At 34.9% G+C, this 20,453-nt stretch overlaps 1 protein-coding gene across 7 annotated transcripts in view; it reads right to left on the bottom strand.

The window, feature by feature from the left end:
• Positions 1–3,211: 3,211 nt before the first annotated feature.
• TAFA2 (TAFA chemokine like family member 2) overlaps positions 3,212–20,453 on the bottom strand; it is a 184,641-nt gene continuing 167,399 nt past the window's right edge. For 4 of the 7 annotated variants that reach the window (XR_012580078.1, XR_012580077.1, XR_012580076.1 and 1 more), the window contains 3 exons: positions 13,786–13,969; positions 11,804–12,051; positions 3,212–5,323 (listed from right to left, as the gene is read on the bottom strand). Coding sequence is in view for 1 of the 7 variants with exons in the window: in XM_074539813.1 (XP_074395914.1) it covers positions 5,312–5,323 (12 nt within the window). In the remaining 6 variants the exon portion in view is untranslated. Of the gene's footprint in view, positions 5,324–6,377; positions 6,551–11,803; positions 12,052–13,785; positions 13,970–20,453 lie in introns of all 7 variants that reach the window. The other 3 variants (XR_012580080.1, XR_012580081.1, XM_074539813.1) reach the window with 3 other exon arrangements.

Below are 20,453 nucleotides of genomic sequence, written 5' to 3'. Positions count from 1 at the left end.
AAAAAGCTTTTCTCATCATTACCAGAGTTTTGAAAGAACTGACTGGATTTCAGGACATGAGAAAATGACCAACGAAAAATAAAAGTAACACAACTATGCACAAACCCTAAATCAGTAATAGTAGGGATTGTATTCTCTGTGCCCAAATATGAAAAGGCATCAATAAGTAATCATAAGGAAGAAAGAGACTTTAAAAAACCTACTTTATATGGAGAAATAGTGACTAAAGTAGTGTGCATTTTGCAAGTTCTGATTTAAATGCTAAGACATAAGGCTGCAGTACAGTTTTCAAGCACCATTTCTGTGATGTTTGTTATGGCAGTGAGAAGAAAAGGGTTAAAAAGATTCAACCACCAGGCTTATATGGAGTAAACTTGCAACTTTACATATTCCTCACACTCAAGAAAAATGTCTTGGCAATGTGAGTAACAAAAGTATTTCTACGTGTTGTTTTCTCAGCTGCGCAGTTGAAACAGTGAAAGGCATAAATCGCAAACTGCAGTGTCCTTAGGTTACCCCAGTGTTTTAGCAGAAAAAAAGAATTTCCCTGATGTTATAAAGGATCTAAACCAAACTTTACATTTCACAGTAATGAACATGAATATAATTTGAAGAGCTGATATAGAAGTTTTACTGTTAGGGTTCACATATACGCAATAATATTTCTACTACACAAACTATTTCATTTAGTTGGGCAATAAACTGGTTTTCAGAACTGAAATCCAGATATATTTCAAGTCTTTCAGTCATAGCTAATATTGATGTGATTAGGAACATTTAATCAAGAGAATCTATTATCAGGGAATAACTGGATTTCACTTCCAGTTGCTACCTGTATACTTGCAAGGAAAGAGTGAAAATAGAGAGTAGTTCCTTTAACCATTGACCTGAATGGAGAGAGAGATGTGAAATTTAATGAATATGTGAACTTTAATGAATTTGCTTCATCAGAATTTTCTAAACAAATTGCTAAACAATTATCTGCATCTGACAGCCTTATACAAACCACACTGAAATTACCCAGGTGCCCAGTCATTTCTGTCTTCTGACTGTGGAGAAAATCCCAGAGACAGGAGTCAAACCTTTCCATTAATCCAGAGAACAGGTCCAAGGTCCTACTGTCACCCCCACAGCCGCAGGTTCAGGATGCTGACTGTACCCCGCTGCTCACAGGCTGCATCCACTTCCCCAGACCCTACATCTCTGGTGATGAAACCATACTTCAGTTGTTTGACTCTCCCAGCATCCTATTCACAGCAGTCTGATAAAGAACTGTCACTCCCTTACACAAGAGTTTCCAGTGTCACCATCAGTGGCCCTCCTGCCAGATGGTCTTAAATGTCTCGTTATCCAAAATCTCGTTTTGGATAACGAGACATTGACAACACTTGTAATCTCAACTGTTAACAAAGTTGTGGGAAATTCAACCTTTTCATGTACTACCTCTTCTGTAGTACAGATGAATACAGAATGTACAAAAGCCCCAGCCATATTTTTGCTAAAATATTTGCAATTACTGTCTGTGAAATAGTGTCCAAAAGTTAAATAAGCTCTTACAGAAAAAAGACCAAAGATGTAATCTGGATACATTCACTCATTCTGTGAAAGAACACACAAGAACATTTTTCAGGATACAAACTTTGTTATAAAGACAAAGTGATTAGGAAATTCTTATTTTTCAATTTAAGACCACTGAATTCATGAGAAATCATTTAATGGCATCAGATTATTCAGGTGTGACAGGTTTGATTCAGAGTTAAACAACTTTTGGCAAAAAAACCTAGAAATTAGGGCAACAGTTCTCTTGCAAATCAAAACTGTGCTCCTTTTCTTTGCCAATAGATTGGTTAACAACAGATGTGTAAAATTTGAGGCATGAAGTAGGAGGCAGTAAATCAACAGAAAAGGATGCCAATCACATATTTCTGTTGTGTTGTTACAGACTTTCATGCATTACCTAGAAATTATAAAATCCAGTGTACAATTATAATGAGCAAAAAAAATCCCTGTATATATTTTTATGAAAACTAACAAATTTAAATACTTTATATCAGATTATTTATTTTCAAAATAATGCATCTGATGCGCTCCTAAAGCATATAGACTCTTAACAAAACAGAACAGCATTTGTTTGGTGAAGTACTGAAATGCTACACCAGAAACATTTTTAGGCAGAGCTGAAGGAGTCAAGATCTAAAAGATACAGGATAAATACAGGAACTGAAAATATATAGCACAATAGGTGTATTTAAAGGTAGTAACAGTGTTATCTGCAGCAGTGCTGTTTCAAAAGGTTAACATTTTTTATGATCAATAAACCACATACAACCAAGATCTCGTCTTGAATGCTTTTTAAGCTTTATTTTAGATTTGATCCGATATGATTTTTTTTTCATTGAGATTCATATCAGGACTTCCTTTTGTGCTTTGCTGAACTGATCCAATACATCTAACTGTGAGAGGTATCACAAAGCAGTGATTTTTCTTCCTCTCTCCATGCAATGCCACTTGGAACTGCAGAACTTCATATTCTGCAGTTCAGCATTCTTGATGGTTATTTAATTCAAAGAGTAACATGGATCTGATCCTAATGCCTGATCATTTTTGCAGTCAGATGAAACAATCTAGAAAATATCATATAAATGAATAAATTAATTATTGAAGCAATTCATATTCTTACATGAATGCACATAGCTGAGCCTGTCACCTGTACTCCATTTTTGAAGGAGCGTTAAACCTGCACTATGGACACCTGAACTGGGGCTCCCAGCTTGCTTCAAGGTGCACAAGCAGATCTGAGCAACTGGCTTTCTTTTTTCTTTTCTTTTAAACAGTTCTACATATTAACCTGAAATATTACTTTTTCAGGATTGTCTACCATGTCTTGTTGCTACTTAAAACATCTAAATGATAATTTTTCAGGATTCATATTTTGTGAAGAGAAAAAATTTATTCAATCTGAACTGAAAACAACAGTAAACCTACCAGAATTTCCCATAGGTATCAGTTCCTTTCAAAAAAAGAGATTTCAAAGTGGTAGGATATATAAAGTTAATAAAACCTTTGAGATTCTTATTCACCAAAAAATTATTTTGTTCCATGAGTAAACAGACCTCCAATGCACACATCCATACAGGAAACTCTATTTTATATTACAATTTTATTCACTTGCTATGAATAGTCACAACATTAATCTACTGCAGAGAATCTATTCAGTATATTTGAAAATCCATTTATTTTCATTTATTGGTATGCATGTGTTACACTTGTATATAATACAGTATTTTCAGCGCTGTTTAAGAACAAAGAAACAAAGAAAACAAGTATTGAGAAGCATGATGTAGATTTTCGACCAAACAGAGGTCATATTTAGATTTTACAAAACAGCACATTTACACTTCGCACTGTCCCAGACAACTTCTTTAAGATGTTCCTTCCATCCTGAACCTCTTAGCACAAATCCATATAATACTAATCCATCCTAAAATACCAAGAGAGTTAGTTTCTACTACAACCGGTTTATTCTAATTAAATTTTAATCAGAAAATAAGATCTTTTTCTGACAACATATTTCTTATTATTTCCGAGCAAAATGATAGAATATACTTCTCAGTTTTATTCCCAACAGTCATTTATTTTATTTAAGCTCTCCTGTGCAATAATACAGCAGAGGTAATGAAATGGTTTTGGAACAGCAGGGGCTACAGCGACAGGCAGAGCTCACCAGGGTGTTCATCCATCACAGAACTTAATATATAACTAAACTAGCCATGTCAATGGCTTGTAATGATTAAACCATTTCTTTCTATTCCTTTTTTTCTTTTTCTTTTTTTTTTATTTTTTTTTCTATTTTTGGGGGGTTTTTCTGTGTTTGATAACCACAGACTTAAACAAGCTTACTTCTATGTATTTTTGACAACCATTAGGTGTGTGTGGCTTTCATTTCAATTCACCGAAGCATACAGTCAGAACTCCCTCTATTCAGTGTGTTTATGCAGTGTCACTAAAAGGAATTGCCAAAATTCTTTTGTATCAACATTACAGATGGTCCAATATACATTAAATGGAGTATAAAATTATACATTCTGTAATAACTTAGAAAAAAGCTCAAAGATGCTTAAGGCCTTCAAATATTGAGGATTTTTTTTTTTATGTAATAACACATTTCAAAGTTCAATAATTTCTAACAAAACAGATCTGAATTGGATGACTGTATGCAAGCAAAATACCCATGAAGTGTAAACTGGGAGAGCACTAGACTTTTTTCCTTTACGGCAAACAGACTGAGCAGACATCTACATAAGCATCCATCAGTATTTAGGTTCAAGCAAGAGATTTTATTTTTTAATAAAAAGACAAAAATTCTGAATGATTACCATCCAATATCATAATTGCAAAACTCATTTACATCCCTGCCTATCTTTGTAAAAAAGGGATGAAATAGTGTAATTGACTTCTTACCATCAATTTAAATGAATTAAAGGTTAGGAAAGTAAAGTACATATTGGGAACACCCATTTCCTTCAAACTAAATCGAAATGCATATATTAAATATATAAAATGCCTTAAGATGGAAGTGGTAATTGAGTTTTGACCACTACTTTCTTTAACTGTTAAGCTGCAGTAGTTGGTTAGCCTTAGGGAAACATGTCAACCTGACTATACATTCTAATATGACTGATGTATTCAGATAACTATTACTTGTCAACAATAATTATTAACAATGGATATATAATTCCATTCCTATAACAAAGCAACTTCAAGATGTTGAAATATGTACCTTTGAGAGCTGCAAGATTAGAACACAAATAAGAATGTCTAAAACTGTGCCATGCTTGAGGACAATTTCTGCAACAGAAATTTAATTAAAGCCGTGTGCAGTCCCACCAGCAATCTGAACAGTGGACCAAGGATCATTTCAGAGTGAAGGATCCAATACATTTCAGAGTTTGACTTCAAGATGAAAAGCCGCTGTTCTGCAATGGGGAACCCAAAAGTTTGCTGCTTTTCTGCACCTTTAGAATATTAGCTCATGATTACAGCTGCAAATTCCTCAGCAAGTGTAATTCTACAAGTGTACACAGTTCAATCAGTTGAAATATTTGTGACACAGAAGTTCAAAATAACTTTCCAGTAGTTTTGATCTCAAGGCTGTTGCTGATTGCAAGCCAGGTTCTCATTGAAACAATTGATTCTGAAGGATACACCCCAGCAGTATAAAATTTCACTTCAAGGATTGCCTGGATGAATGAAATTTCTATGTGTTGCATTTAATGTTATCAGCCTTGAGACTGGCTTGATTTGTCTTTAGCTATCGGGTTACCTGTAAAGAAAAAGAAAATGAGAAAATCAGAAATTGGGCATAGTGAATCTGTTTCTGAAGTACTGGAAAATGAGACTGCAGTGTGAGATCTCTGTCCAGCAAACATCTTTCTATTGTTTTTAAAAAGGGCATAAATCCCCATGATATTAAATGGCATTGCTCCCCAACTTAAATGGTGTTTTTAAGTGTTTAGTGAGAATAGGATTTGACAAGAAAAATTGAACCATGCTTTAAAATATAATAAAATCATGAATTGCCAACCCACATGATGGCATTTATGTTTTCTGTTATTCTTTTTTTGTTGTTGTTAAAAATTATGTATGTAACTATGCTTTTTAAATGTTAGCTATTGAGTATACCATGACTGATACTGGAGCTGTATTCTTCCATTCTTTGCATGCATTTTTACAAAGCAATCATAGCATCATAAAATCATTTAAGTTGGAAAAGGCAATGTCTTTTTAAAGGCTTAATGTATCTTAGCAAGCAATAATCACCTAGTGGAGAAACAGGAAGAAATCATGCAGAAACTAAGTAGAGATAGAGATCCTGTTATTCACAAAGTAAAAAATAACAGAGGATTTAATTTAGAGTGGTTTCACCCAGCCTAACATGAACAAGAAGGAAACAGAAGGACCACAAAGAAAGAGTGGGGGACAAAGTATTTCACAATAATTGGACTTTCCCTCTAACTGACTTGGATTTTAAACTTTAAAAGAAAAAATTTGTCATATCAAAGAAACATAACTTTGAGGAATATTTCTGCTGTGTCAGTAGATACAATTAATCATCACGTAATCTTTTAATATCAAACTGTGTCAGGGGGAAATATTCCAAGGCTTGAAGAACAACTCATTGGAATGGTCACAACACTTTATGACATCAAGGGACATATGCTTTTCATTTTGATCACAGAAAGAAGGGTCATGCTCCTTAATGATGAAACATTCTTTTGCCCTCAGCAAAACTGTTTGCATACAGCTCTTGTCAGCTCTGCAGAGCATAACTCGACAACAAACAGAATATTAAACAGACTGTTCAAGGAGTTCATTACTTCAGTTTGCCTTTTCCGCAGAGTTGTTTCTAGGAACTGCACTTGAGGCAATAATAAAATTGTGCTTCGTGATTTTTATGATACCCAGGCTTATTTATTACACTGCTTTTATTTTGCTTTGGTCTTGCTGTTGGAAACAGCCTCATGTGGTCCCTTCTAAAGTGGAAGATTGCCTGAAAAAATAATAAAGAATTAATTTAACAGTCAGGCAACATATTTCTGCGCCCTGCACCAAAGCTCAAAAGGCTGATGTACCATCTTATTGTATTTCTTTTTTTGCTTTATTGTAGCAAGCTGGAATTCTGCTCATAGAACCAGGTGCCACTGAGCTACACAATGTAAAATACACATCTTCTGGTATTATCCGCGGGTGGAATTTACTGGCTTCATTTGTGATACATTTCTCTATATCTATATTTATTTCTACCTATCTGTCTATCCAGTAAAGAGCCACTAAGGCAAATAAGACACAGGAGCATCTCATATGAGGAAAGATTGAGAGCGCTGGAACTGTTCAACTTGAAAAAGAGAAGGCTCGGGGGAAACACATCAATGTGTACAGATATATGAAGAAAGGGGGGCAAGAAAAGTGAGCCAGAAAGTGGTGCCCAGCAGCAGGACAAGAAACTGAGAGCAAGCCAACACAGACAGTTTCCTCTCAGATAAAAGTTTTTTACTGTGAGGGTGGCAGAGTACTAGCACATTTTGCCCAGGGAGACTGTGGGCTTCATTACTGAAGATATTTAAAAGCTGTCTTGCCCTTACAGGCTTTAGATGCCTCTACTTGAGCCAGGGGGTGGCACTTTCAGAGTTGCATTCCAGTCTCAACTATCGTGTGACGTATTATTTCTGTTACACACAAATCTATGCATGGGCTAAAGTGATAAACTTCAGATAACGAAAATGGTATTTTTGCACACACATGAATGCTCAGTTACATGGCTGTTTTGAAGTGCAAATATGCTTTCAATCACAGAAAAGTCAGTAAAATCATAATCTGCAGGCCTATCTACCCCTCCCACCTAGCACTACAACCCTGGGGTGAAAATATCCCCATGGAAGTAACATACACTGTCATATAAATTAGATAGGTGATAAAAATAAGAAAAAAAAGAGCAGATAGCCATTCAGATATCTGCTCTATATCAGGTTACTCACCTACATGCACACACACACTCACAACACACACACACACATATATATATATATATTAGTGGTCCACATTTGCCTCTATGTATGATTTTAATACTTCTTGTGTTTTCAAGCATAGATTGCACATCAACATTAATGGAAGTTATATATCCATACACGATACACATCAGGGAGTGAATAAACCTCTTGGATATTAAAGACAGTTTCATAAAGAAGCAATGAAATTTTAGCTAATACCTAGAGGTGGTAATTCCAGAAATGCTTAATTTTGGATATAGTAAATGCTATTTGATTCAAGTGTCTGGGAAGTAAGGTATTAAGGTATTGTGCCAAAGACCTTCCTAGGAAAAGAGGGACCAATAACAATACATGTCTGATCTTTAAAATCCGTAGAGTAACACCCTGAAGCGTGCAAATCAAGTTTTCAGTTAATAATTAATATGCATGGAAAATTAACAATACAAATTTTAAAAGTACATGAAACCTTAGCATCCTATGTGTTGATTTGAATTAATTTGTTCCTTCTTGGAATGCAATTACTCTCTTTATAATAATAAATTTTCTCACATTGTGGTTATATCATAAATGCAACACATTAGATTCTTTTCATTTTCTTGTCCTAAATATGCAATTAAAGCATAATTACTCTGCAGTTGCAGACTTTTTAATTTAAATTAGTGAGTGGCTGCTGTAAATTGGCTGTAATTGTATGTGGACTCACTTGTTTTATTTTAACACAACATATAATTAAATTCACCTGAAGATTTCCACATTATTCTGCTTACTAAATGTTCAGAACAAACTGAGTCTTTGGGTAAAATCTTTTTGCCAGGATAATGCAGAATGGATCAGAGATTGAAAGATCTCATGACATCACATTAGAAAAGCTACCAGCCTCGAGATATTACTGAACAGCGACAATGGGTGAAAAATATCCTCATTTTTGAAATCCACACAGTGGATGAATACAGCAGATAATAGTGTTTATTTTGTTAGAATAGATTTTCAATAAAAACTGTGATACTTTTACTCAGGACTTTCTTCTGCCTCAGAAGAGAAAGGAAGAAACATCAAGACTGTAGGATGTAAAGAATGGTGAGAGAATATTCCCTGAATAGTAAAGCACTTCTCCCTAAAGTCAAGCACCTAAGCATCAAAGTTACAGAACCCCAATTAGGTATAGTAAAATTCTTCTGTTTCTTCACAGAAACAAATATATCACAAATCATTAGCTAGCTACAAAATAGCTTCTGCATCCAAAATTAGGCACATAATTAATTATTATATAATAATGTTGGAATAAAACAGATAACAATAGATGGTATATTGAAATTAAGTGCGTGCTGGAAAATTTCATAACACAACTTGTACAGTACTATTTTTTTACTGGCAGCTTTTTGAATTTTTTTCTGTGTTTATCATAAGCCATACACAGAATCCATATTGAAAACTAACTAAAGTTTGCAAAGTCAAGCACTTGAAATGTAGCAACTTGCCTTTTTATATCTCCCTTGCAATTTAATTCTCTCTCTTTTCCATCATGCACAGTAAAGAAGTTAATTTAGTGTGCAAGGAGAGTTGGAGGGAAGGCAGGGCTATGTATCAATGCAAATGCAGAAAAGGTAAAATATTTAGGCCAATGTTTCTTGCCTTGACAGATGATTCCACATGGAATGGATGGACCCTCTGTTCTGGGTTTTCTCCAAAGAAGCAGAAAGTACTTAACAGAGGATTTTTTCTTTTTAATTAGAACTGTTCCATCAACTATATAAGATTGTGTGTGATCATAGGTCATGTCATCTAAGCATACTCAGGCTTTTTCTTTTTTCTCTTGAGATACGTAAGACACAGAAAGGAATTTTTTTTTTTTCTTTTTGTGAAAGCAATTAATAGCTCACCCTGAGTTAAGCAGTAAGCAGAATTTCATGAGACGAAGTTGACTTGGCACCCCTTCCATTTTTTTCTAAACTATTAAAAGCCTCTGGGAAACAAAAATGGTATGGGGATTTCAAGCAAAAATAAAAGGGGTCTCACAAATTTATTTAATAACCAACATGAGGTATGCTAAATACAGGAAATGAGAAAAGCCGTTAGTAATGGCTTCAAGAAATGCCTACAATGGATTGTCCTCCAAGTGCTGGAGAAAAGACAGAGATCCCATACCAAAACAGCCCTTGTTTGTATGCATTATATTCCTGTCCATTTTGTGTCATTATTGTGGTGTCCTTTCTTAAACTGTATGCAAAACACCACAAAAATTTAATAAAATTATGAACAAAGTAATTCTTTAGCAAACCATTTCTAAAAAGGAATGAACTCAGGAGGGCTATATCAGTCTTGTTCTTTTCTAAAACATAAATAATTTTGTTGTGGCAGCAAGAACTTAATATAAATACTCCAGAGTAGAAACAGGGCCCATATAACCAGAAACAAACATCTGCCAGTGCATTTTCTCTACTCATGCCCTCTGAGAATGAGGTTGAGGTTGGAAATGGATCCTTTGAACAGATGGAAGCACACTATTTCCTGGAACTTTAAAATCCAATGCAGTGTGTTTGCCATGCACTATCGTTCATACATTGCTTGTGAAAGCAAATGACAGCTTGCATTGCCACTTGTGCTTGTTCATTCACTGAAACAGTTGAAATTGTAATCTTGGAAAATGCTTCTGTTCTAGTACTACTATCTTGTATCAGTGATAATCCTAAGTACTTTGCAAATGTTAACAAAGGACAGGTTCGCAATTTCCTCACAGATGGATAATCATGTCATTTATGTTCCAGTGAATTGGGGAAGGTGGACAAAAAGATGTTAAGGACCTTTCTGGAATAAGGCACATAAACGTATAGACCCCTTACAGCAGGTAGATGTGGATTTGGGTCTTTATTGCTAGATAACTGGGTTTCTGGAGGGAGGAGGAACCATTTCAAATGCCTGAGAAATGAAGGTGACTCAAACACATTTCAAGGGAACTGCAAGAGAAAACCATTAATGAGGACACAGGCCCTTATTTTCATATTACAGACAGCCCTTTGACTGGGCTAATGACAAAAGGCAAAATTTGAGTTACTTTTTGAGCAGTCTGGAAAACAAATATTTAATAACTACACAGATTCACTTACCTTCAGAGGAGGTTATTTATTGGAAGACACTTTTTCAAGTCATCAAATATTTCATTCCTGTATATAAAATTTTGATCCTACCTAATGTTTTATTTAAGGACTCAGCTTCAAATTTTTCCTTTAGTTTTATTTTAGGCACTGCAGTATGAAAAGTATTAATCTAAACATGTTCCCAAGCCTGTTAAGCGATTTAGAATTCCAGATCCTCACGCTTGTCCTTCAGGAGCTATGAGTAGCTCATTTTATTAATTAAAAAGTGCATTTCCCAGGACATGACTCAAAAGGCTCCCAGTTCTTTGATAACCATGAGACTCTAAAACCTTATAATTCCTTCATATTTTTATTGCATAGTGACTAATCCAAACTGCACTTTTGATAGTTCTTGTGCTTAGGACTTCCATTGTAGAGAGACAAACATTCTGAAAACTCATTTCATGCAATGCCATTTGAAATATAGCTGTACTCCTTTATTTCCCACTGCTCTTAAGGATTTCAGCTGGAAATTTTTGATTGTAAAGTGAAGATCTAAACAGCCAGTGTTAAAATTTTTTAAAAGTCTTTAGAAACCTTTCCCATGTCAAGTGATCTTTCCACTAACTTCTAATAGTCTGAAAGGTAGGACTAGTAAAATAGGTAATGAAAAAATACCTCAGAGCATGGCCTATGTTCCTGTAAATGATAAAGGTCTTCAGCCTTAACACAGTTTTAAGATAGGTAAACAGCTTCTAGCCTGTCTTAGGAATGAAATGGAAATACCCAATTCTTGGGGTTTTTTATGAAATTTAAGTAATTCAGCATGTAATACTGAGCTTTCCACTACAGATGCCACACCAGACTGGATGTACTAAGATGATTTCTCTTCCAAGTGCTGTTCTCCAGAGCATCTGCTGTTACCCATGAGTGTAACCTAAGCTTACCAACTGGGTCTAACTCTGAAAGTCAAGAGTGTGAAGATATTTTAGGGCTCCCAGAAGCATCTAAGTAATGTTCTGAGGCTGCTTATTAGCAGTCAGATTCTCTCCAACCACCCTCCAGAAACTCTGCCCAAATGAGCCACAAGTCTTCAATGTCCACAGCAAACTAAGCAACTGCAATAAGGAGTAAGGTACAACAATTCCTTTTAATACTGTGTAAACCTGTATTTGTACACACCTGCTGCTCTGTGAGCAATAAACCGGGGCTGGAACACATTTTCTGGAGTGGTTTGACTCTTTATTCCTCAACGAACGTTCTGGCCCTTCCTTAGAATCCGACCAAGACTAGGATTCATCACAACTAGTGCTCCATCGTGGAGCCAGAATATTTTTTGTGTGTGGAAAAAACAAAAATTGTCATCAGGCACAGCAGAAACCTCCTTTCTCTACTTCTCCATTCGGACTTGAGGAGTTTTACACGTTTGCCTAAGAAACAAACACATGTCAAGTACTACACTGTTATGAAATTAGTTACAGAAAACAAAACTGGGATAGTTGGAATATTTTTTTAACTTACAAGGATAAATAAAAAATGACAGGTTAAAATATTTCAGAATCAGAGAAAATTCTCTTAGGAAAAGTGCATGGTCTTTAAAATACCCAAACATACTCAAATTCAAACCAAAAAGCAATAGAAACTGATAGATCATTTCTGAAAGTAATCAGGAAAATTTAAGTATGACAAAACAGTATTTGAAAAGTTCTTTGAGAATAAGTTCATACATAGACCTGTGGTACAGAAAGGAGTCATGAAGTCAGACGACAATTCCTTCTAAATGAAAGATTTGAGTGTGTTCTCCTCATATATGTTTAAAGCAAAAAAAAAAATAGAAGGTTACAGGAAACACTATAAAATAACAGAGGACACATTTCAAAAGACAATATTCAATTCAGACAGATAGTTCTTTATCTAGATATTTGAGATAGATTTTGAACCTGCCAATAATAATCGCTTCTGATGTGATACACAGCATCTTATCAGATCACCAAAATTTCTTGAAGTTTTCTTCTTTTATTTTCTTAAATATCGTGCTGCAGATCATTGAAAATATACAAGATTAAACTCAAAATTTCAAAAATTTCTTGCTTAAATAAAATCTCTACATATTTGAATACTGTGAAATCAATTAATATGGTCCTGTGTTCATACTTCCTTGAACTGGATAGTTTACAAAATAAAATTAATTGGTACATCTCACTGGGATAATTATGATAGTGAATCATTGATGAAGATATATGAGTTACATCAAGGCTAAATCCAGCTCATTAGTCCTTCCTATATACTCATCATTACTATCTTCCAAAAGGTTATGCCACTGTTTTGAACATACCCTAATTTTCTCAATGTTTCTGTAACTCGGTAGAGAACAGAGTTTATGGTAGAATTATTTTAATGTAAAACAGTGTTTCATTTACACACAACAATTTTAAATTAAAAGAAGACTTAAACAAAAACCTTATTTTACTTTCTGTAACAGATAATAACTGCAGCAATTCAGACAAGGATATATCCTCTTGAGGTTTTTATGGTGCTCACAACTCCATAGTGGGACTGCAGCATGGCGGCATAAAAGACTGCAAGACAATTAATTACAAAAAAGTAATTTTTTTCTCTTCTACACCACTTATCCTGCTTAATCATCCCAACTGGGAGATAAAAATAACCTCTTTCCTTTCAATCTATGAGGAAACTGAAGCATAAGAAAGAGTAGTGTTACCCTGTGAAGAAGTGTTAATGGAGAGATGGGGACAGAGTCCTTCTGTCTTTGGCTTTATCTGACATCATGTACCTATGGAGAAGACTACATTTGTTTTTTATTGGAAAGGAAAACCTATAACAAGCATTTTCCTGTGTTTACATTCTAAATACAAAAAAGCCAAACATTTAAAAAACTCAAATCCAGTCTTGTTTCAAAACTAGACTGAGGTTCTAAACTGTCTAATAGGCATAAAGAATTTTCGTCTTTTAATATATTTTTCTAGAAAGGAGGTCAGAACTTCCAATTATCCTCACTTAAAAATCAGGTTGTCCAAATTAATCAAATTTGAGATCTTTTTCTTCTTCAAATTTTATGCTCTAGGGTTTTTCCTGGTATTTTGAATGGAGAGTAACAAGCCATTTGGACAAGTTCAAAATAGAAATGTAAATTATTTCCTTACCTGTAATTTTATCTTCTCTATAAGAGTACCTGCTGTTCTGTTAGTGCAGTACTGATGTGTTTTCTGCCTTTGTCCCAAGCTTCAGAGATTTCTCTGGTGATTTTTTCCCCACTTGCTTACCAGCTTCCACTGCTGGCATTTTGAGGAAGTGCATTCACATTTGTCTCCAGGAATACTGCCATAGCTGAGGGAATATAAGATAACTAAAACACAAGTTAGAAAACAACAGAACCAATATCCAGGAGGGAAAAATGATTTAAAAACAATGAATCAGTCATCAACTTGAATCCCTTTGATCATTTTCCTTTCTCTTTTCATCCATTTAGAATTTCCACATGAAGAAAAGACTTTTCTGTGCTTGGAGAAATTTTGGCTTAAAAAAAATAGGTACTGACAGAGTAGTGGGTACCATTTCAGAGAATATAAAATTAATTTCAGGAATCCTAATTTTAACCTTCTCCTGTATGGGTACCCATCATGCCATTAGTCCAATACAGATAAGAAAGACAAGAAAAAGAAGAAAGGTGGCAGATCTGGAGGGTTTCAGAAAAATCTTTGATATCTTTTCTCAAGTCCTAGTAGAACTGTGAAAAAGGAAGACATGGGTTTTCACCCAGAGGCTGAACAATAAGAAGGATTTCTCATTGCCCAGGAAAACAACACATAAAGCCTCTTTCACTAAGACATAGTCAGGATTGTGGTTTCTGATTCCCAATAGTTGTAGTCATCTTGGTCAAAGATGAACAGAACAAGTGCTGTCAGTTTAATAAGTAAATGTTTTCTTGCTTGAGCATTATGGAGACATACAGGTGAAAGTTACAACACCTTATAACTTCTCTGTACTCAGGATCATCTGGATATTATTTTTGAACTTCACAGTGAACAGAAAATAAGTATTCTGTCAAAGCTAAAAATGAATTCAATTTAAAGTGTCTTGCTTATAGAACATGTCCAGTTGTCTTCATATATGCATTTTGTCATTATCTTATCTAAATAGATTGTGACCTAAGACAAAGTATGAATGAATCAAAGTAGCTAATTGCAATTAGACTCTAGAATTATAAAATCTCATGTAATGAAGGAAAGACCAAAAGTCTCAGAAGAGGTTGTTGCCTTCAAATTTCAGTAATGTAAGTACCAATAATGTACTTTAAGGTTGCAAGAAAGAAAAAGGATTCTGGCAATTTCCCCATTGACCTTCAAAAAAGTGATTGGCTTTCCAAGAAATAGGCTTCAAATTTGTTAAGTTGAATTCTAGAATAGTCTCCTGTTCCCTTTTTCTTCTTCATGAATGAGGAATAAAAATTATTAGCAAGTGGAATTGGAGTGATGCCTTGAAGATGAGAAATTTACATTTTCCAGGGTGACTCCGAAAAGGTGACAAGGAATCAGGACAGAGAGATGTCAAATTTCTAGAACAACTAATCTGATTATGGAGTGCATTTTCCTGAATTAGAAACAGCATGAGCAGAGATACAGTCCTTTGGTCTTCCTTTGGCAGGAACATTGTTCTAAGCCACAAAGTTTGAACTCAGGATGAAGAAACAAGTTCTTCTGAATGGCATCAGTAATTTATCTTACAACATTCTTCAATCTGAAGAGACAAAACTGCAGCTCTATTAAAATTCTCAGATCTATTACTACTGAATTTGTAGATGCACGTTGATTTGACACAATGCTTTGTTTCCTTGAGAACCCATTCTTCTTCATAAAGTGGAGACAAACTTTGGTTGGTCTTGCCAACATAATTTTACAGGTTTCATCATGCAAATAAGCCCTGGTGGATGGGATATTTGTAGATTCACCCAGAATCTGCACTTCAGAGTTCTATGGCACTTATCATTGCAGATATGGAAGGTGATGGATGCTAATCAGGACTGTAAGATCTAAGAAGGGATCATCTGTATATTTTAATAATGCAGCAGAAGAAAGCTCAGTGTCCATTTTATAGAACATGAAAAGTGGTTTGGAGTATTACCTCTATACTACAGCAGTAATGTCTTTCCTAAAATTGACTTGGTGTTCACCAGGGTGGTAGAAGAGTAAACTAAAAGTCATAAAAAAATGTGTGATTTTGAAATTCTCATGGAAATTAACTCTATATTTGTTGCTTTCTTTATTAATTTAGCGATAGGCAGCAATCTTCCATGCCTGAGTTTTTTCTTTGTTTAGAAGAGTTTTCACAAAGGATAAGACTATCTTCATTATTCTTAGGGAGAAATATTTAAGATTTGCAACCATGCTCACTTTGCTGTGCAATGGAATAATGTCTGAGTAATCTGATTTCATTTGGTTTGAGAGCTGTTCACTCCTCTAACTCTGTGACTCTGTAGGCTCAGAATGGTCTGTATGTCTGATTCTCCCCTTTATAGTGATTATTATTCAATTCCTTCCCTATAAGAAGGCAGAAAAGCAGAGCTGCGCCAAGGGGATGTTTCTGATGTTTTCTATAATTAGTCCTAATGAGTAAAGAAACACCTCAAGAAAACTATGTTGTTTTGAAGAAATGAAAGCATTACCTTTTGAACAATGGAGGGCCAGCCTCATACATTTCTGCAACTTAGAAGTGATGTAGAGTTTGTGAAGCCTGAGCCAAATACCCAGGGAAAGAGGAAAAAATTCTGTCTGAAGCTATTTAGGCAACAGATCATGTGAGGTTTCAGAATATCCTGGTGTCTCTGACCACAAATATATCATTTCTGACTTTCAGAAATGATCCAAAGAAGCCCCTATAGGCTAAAAAGGAGGGCGAGACAAGAAAGAAGCACTAGTCTTAAAGCATGCCAGCATGACTCACATGATACTGGCATTAAAATATCATCTCGTACAGTAATTTCTGAGATATTAGAACCTGACAAAAATTTACCAAGAAAATTTAAAAGGACTACTAGATATTCAAAGAGCCCTTTTTGCACAGCTGTGAATGGCAAAGAGACTGGCAGAATGAAGCTGCAAATGGAAGTGGAAACATCTTTGATTTTAGCGTCAGGACATTGGAAAAGTGGAAATTCATGGGGTGAATGAATTGAAGAAAAGCAGTCATTAACAAACGGCCTTGTGTACTTGCTCTTATTTTCCATCACAGAGGCAGAAAATTTTTTTTCAGACATGAGGTCAATATCTCAAACATGCCAGCAAAGGACAAAGGAGAAGAATAAAAAAGTAAATCACAAGTTGAATCTTCTGGGACAAAGGCAGAAAACATCTTGGCTGGACAGATTAATTGGAGAATTTGCACATGGAAAGAAGTAATGGTTGCAAAAATCACTGGTTAGTAATTAATGACATGCAGTTGAAATCTAATTGCATTTTTCTTTAAATATTGAATAGTTTGCTTTGATTGCAGAGAAATTCTGTCAATGTTCAGGTTCTGGAGAAGCTAAAATGGTGCCTTGCAATGCATTCTAGCTGCAATCTTACCTTCAGGAAAACTACTCCCTGACAAAAATGCATAAACTACAGCATATTGTACTATGCTGTGGGTGTGATGAAGGGATTGCAAAACATTTCATTTTTTGTTATTTCTACAATGTGTCTACACAAAAAAAAAAAAAAAAAATATTGCCTCCTATGAGTAGCTTGAGACCATACTCAGTGCATTCACAGGGAGATATAGCAAGGCAATTTATAATCAGGCTCCATCTTTTCAAAAGATCTGTACCTGTGAATATTGCCTTTAATCCATTCTCTCTTTTGATGTTACTCACTTTCATTCTTCATTTCAGTATCCATAGGACTCAAACTAAGAACAGAACTAAACAAAATTTGAAACTGAAAATGTCTTGGGATTTGAATGCTGGGATTATCTTCACTCGCCCAACAAGTTTTACTGACCTTTCAGTCTATTACTTTGCTCATTGCATTTCACACCACAACACTTCTTCCTTTAATCCTTTATTCCATAATTGCTCTTTTGTTGATATTTCAGAGTACATTTGCTTCTGGAGAAAAGACCATGACATGACTAGATTTCTGTGACCACAAAGGAACATCAGCAAGGCCTAGACTCCTGCCAAATGGAGACTCACAACTTTACTTAGGGTAGAACGAGGCACACCAACTTCACATTAAAGAAGCAAATTTGCTATATAAAAGCTATTTTTAGGAAAATCAGTAAATTGCATAGCCCTGAATACTGATGACTCCTTTTAACATGTGTTGGCTGGCATGATAGCTATTTCCATCAAAATGTTGAAGTGTCCCAAAAGATTAGTGTTTAGGTGCCCTACAAAAAAATACAAAGCTTCAAAAGGAAAGAACTGTGGTGCTAGATCAAAACAATAATTACTGATTAATACAAATGTCCTGTTTGACCCTAGAAAATGTCATCCTATTTACACTACCAGCTTATTCATCCCCTAAAACTTGTATTTATTCTTAGAAAATATGTGCATACCACTTATTGCTATTTTAATGACAGATTAGATACAGTGGTCTCTGAGTTAGCAAAGAGAAACATGCTGAGACAGCTGCAAATTTCTCCTAGTGACAGATTAGCCAAAGGCATGGAAAGAGATACCATAGCAACAAAGAGGCTGTCACAAGTGCAATCACTCTTTTCCATGGGTAATATTTTGCTACAGTTTGTGCACTCACTTATATTGTAATCACATCATTTTTATGAACCTCCAGGTATTGCTGGTCACTGTATATATGTACATTATTCCAATAAATCTTCATTTTAAATTTAAGTAGGAACTGAGGAGTCTATACAGAGGCTCTGAAGTGAGGCAGAGGAGCAAAGTAGTTTTACAGTGAGGTGGTTTCTTCAATGATAAAACCCCTTACATAATAGTAGAAAAAGTGCTTCCTGTACCTGACACATGACAGATCATTCATCTATCCTACAATTATTTCACATTTCTCAGTGGTCAAATTTTTTTATGTCATGTAAGTTAGCAGCATTTTTACTCTGTAAAACATGTCATGTAAGAAATACACTGCTCTCTTAGTAGTCACTGAGCACAACTACCATACATTCTGCCTACCAGAAACATCCTGGAATAGCCTATACATTGTATTTAGATTATGAATTTCTGCTTTTTCTAATTCCATATCATTACTACTGCTGTTTCTGAAAAAACCCAGAGGAGGAAGAGGAACAAAGACATGAAGGTAGAAGCTACCACATTTTAACTTTGGCAGAAAAAACAATAACACTTAAAGAACCTATGGATCTGTTGCTTGTCTGAACTACAGACCAACAACTAACATTGCTGCATTGCTAACTCCAGGTAAGGCTCAGTTACAAGAAAAATGCCATTATCCTTTCATATCCAGGGACACATTTTAGTTCTCTTGTATTACTATCATTATTATTATTATTATTATTATTTCTTACTCAAGCAGCAGTTATGACAGCACTGATAGCAGTTGAGTCACCACTTTATGCTGCCTCTTGATAGTGGAAATCTGAGTAGCCCACCAAAATGTAAAGGTACCAAACAAGGGTCCTCATGCTGAAAGGGTTATGAGCAGCATACTTTATAAATTGAAACATAAATAAAATTACTGTCTCCCCTTTCATCAGCTGTAATTAATTTAGAAACAACTCAGCATCTGCAAGTGAGAAAGAGGTGACAGAGTAAAAATGTAAGCAGTATTTATAAATAGTAACAAAACTGCATTGATTGAGAGCAGTGGGATGCATATACTGATCACAAGTTGGCTTCAAATGAAGCCCGTTGGTGTGTTCAGACAGTAAATTTTCTATTTTCCCAAGGATCTTATTCAATTTTGAGTTTCCTTTAAATTCTGGAAGCCATAATGTAAAATTAGATAAATTGGAATATTTCAAATAACTGAGTTCGGGCTCTCTCCTATAATGTTTTTGAAGGTATAGATGCTCTCAGTATGAGTATGGATTTCTCAGCATCCTGGCAATATTTCTGTTCTTTTCACACTAGTCATCTGTCTCTGGTATTGATTTGGAATGCAGATTTAGATTTGGAATGTAGATAAATATACTCACTATGGATTTATTTTTGGATCTGTAATATTTCTCTTTTATTTCTCTCTTCCCTTGTAATATTTATTTTATTTTATTGCAGTACTCTATTTCTGCTATTGGTTTGGCATATAGTTACATAGTAATATACTAGGTATTGATTTCTTTCTGTTCTGCAGTTTGCTTTCTTCCACATTCCAGTTCCTTCAGCCCTTCTTAAAAGTGTAGGTGCTCAGCTATTCCAGAAGCTGAATGCTCATTTCCAAACCATAGTCCTTTATAACCTGGCTGAAAATACTTCTTTCCCTTGTTTACAGGGAAACATTACTCACTTTCAATTTCTAGAAATTTTCAGGGGTTAATAATCAATATCGACTATGTATCTGATTTTTCCATTGTTGTTAATTTATATTATTAGTATTAGTATTACACCAACAATTCTAAAACAGGCACTGTTGCCAATTTTTAGTAGGTAGTAGATACTGGACATGATGCTCATCATAACATGAGTCACTAATTTAGCTCATAGCTGTGTACCTTCAGCATATGAGCATTTTTTAAACATATGTTATGTTACGTTATATTATTATATTGCATTTGATAGGGGTCAAAGTCCAAAGCTTCCCAAACTGACAAAGAATGAATGGGCCTTTATGGTCATCTTCTTGCTGAAGACCACATCGAAGTGACTAAATTATCTAAGCTAGCTGCTTCTTATTCA

The sequence above is a fragment of the Zonotrichia albicollis genome, chromosome 4 (genome assembly GCF_047830755.1).
Source record: "Zonotrichia albicollis isolate bZonAlb1 chromosome 4, bZonAlb1.hap1, whole genome shotgun sequence".
Classification (NCBI taxonomy): Eukaryota; Metazoa; Chordata; class Aves; order Passeriformes; family Passerellidae; genus Zonotrichia; species Zonotrichia albicollis.
This window is presented reverse-complemented; position numbering and strand designations above follow the sequence as displayed.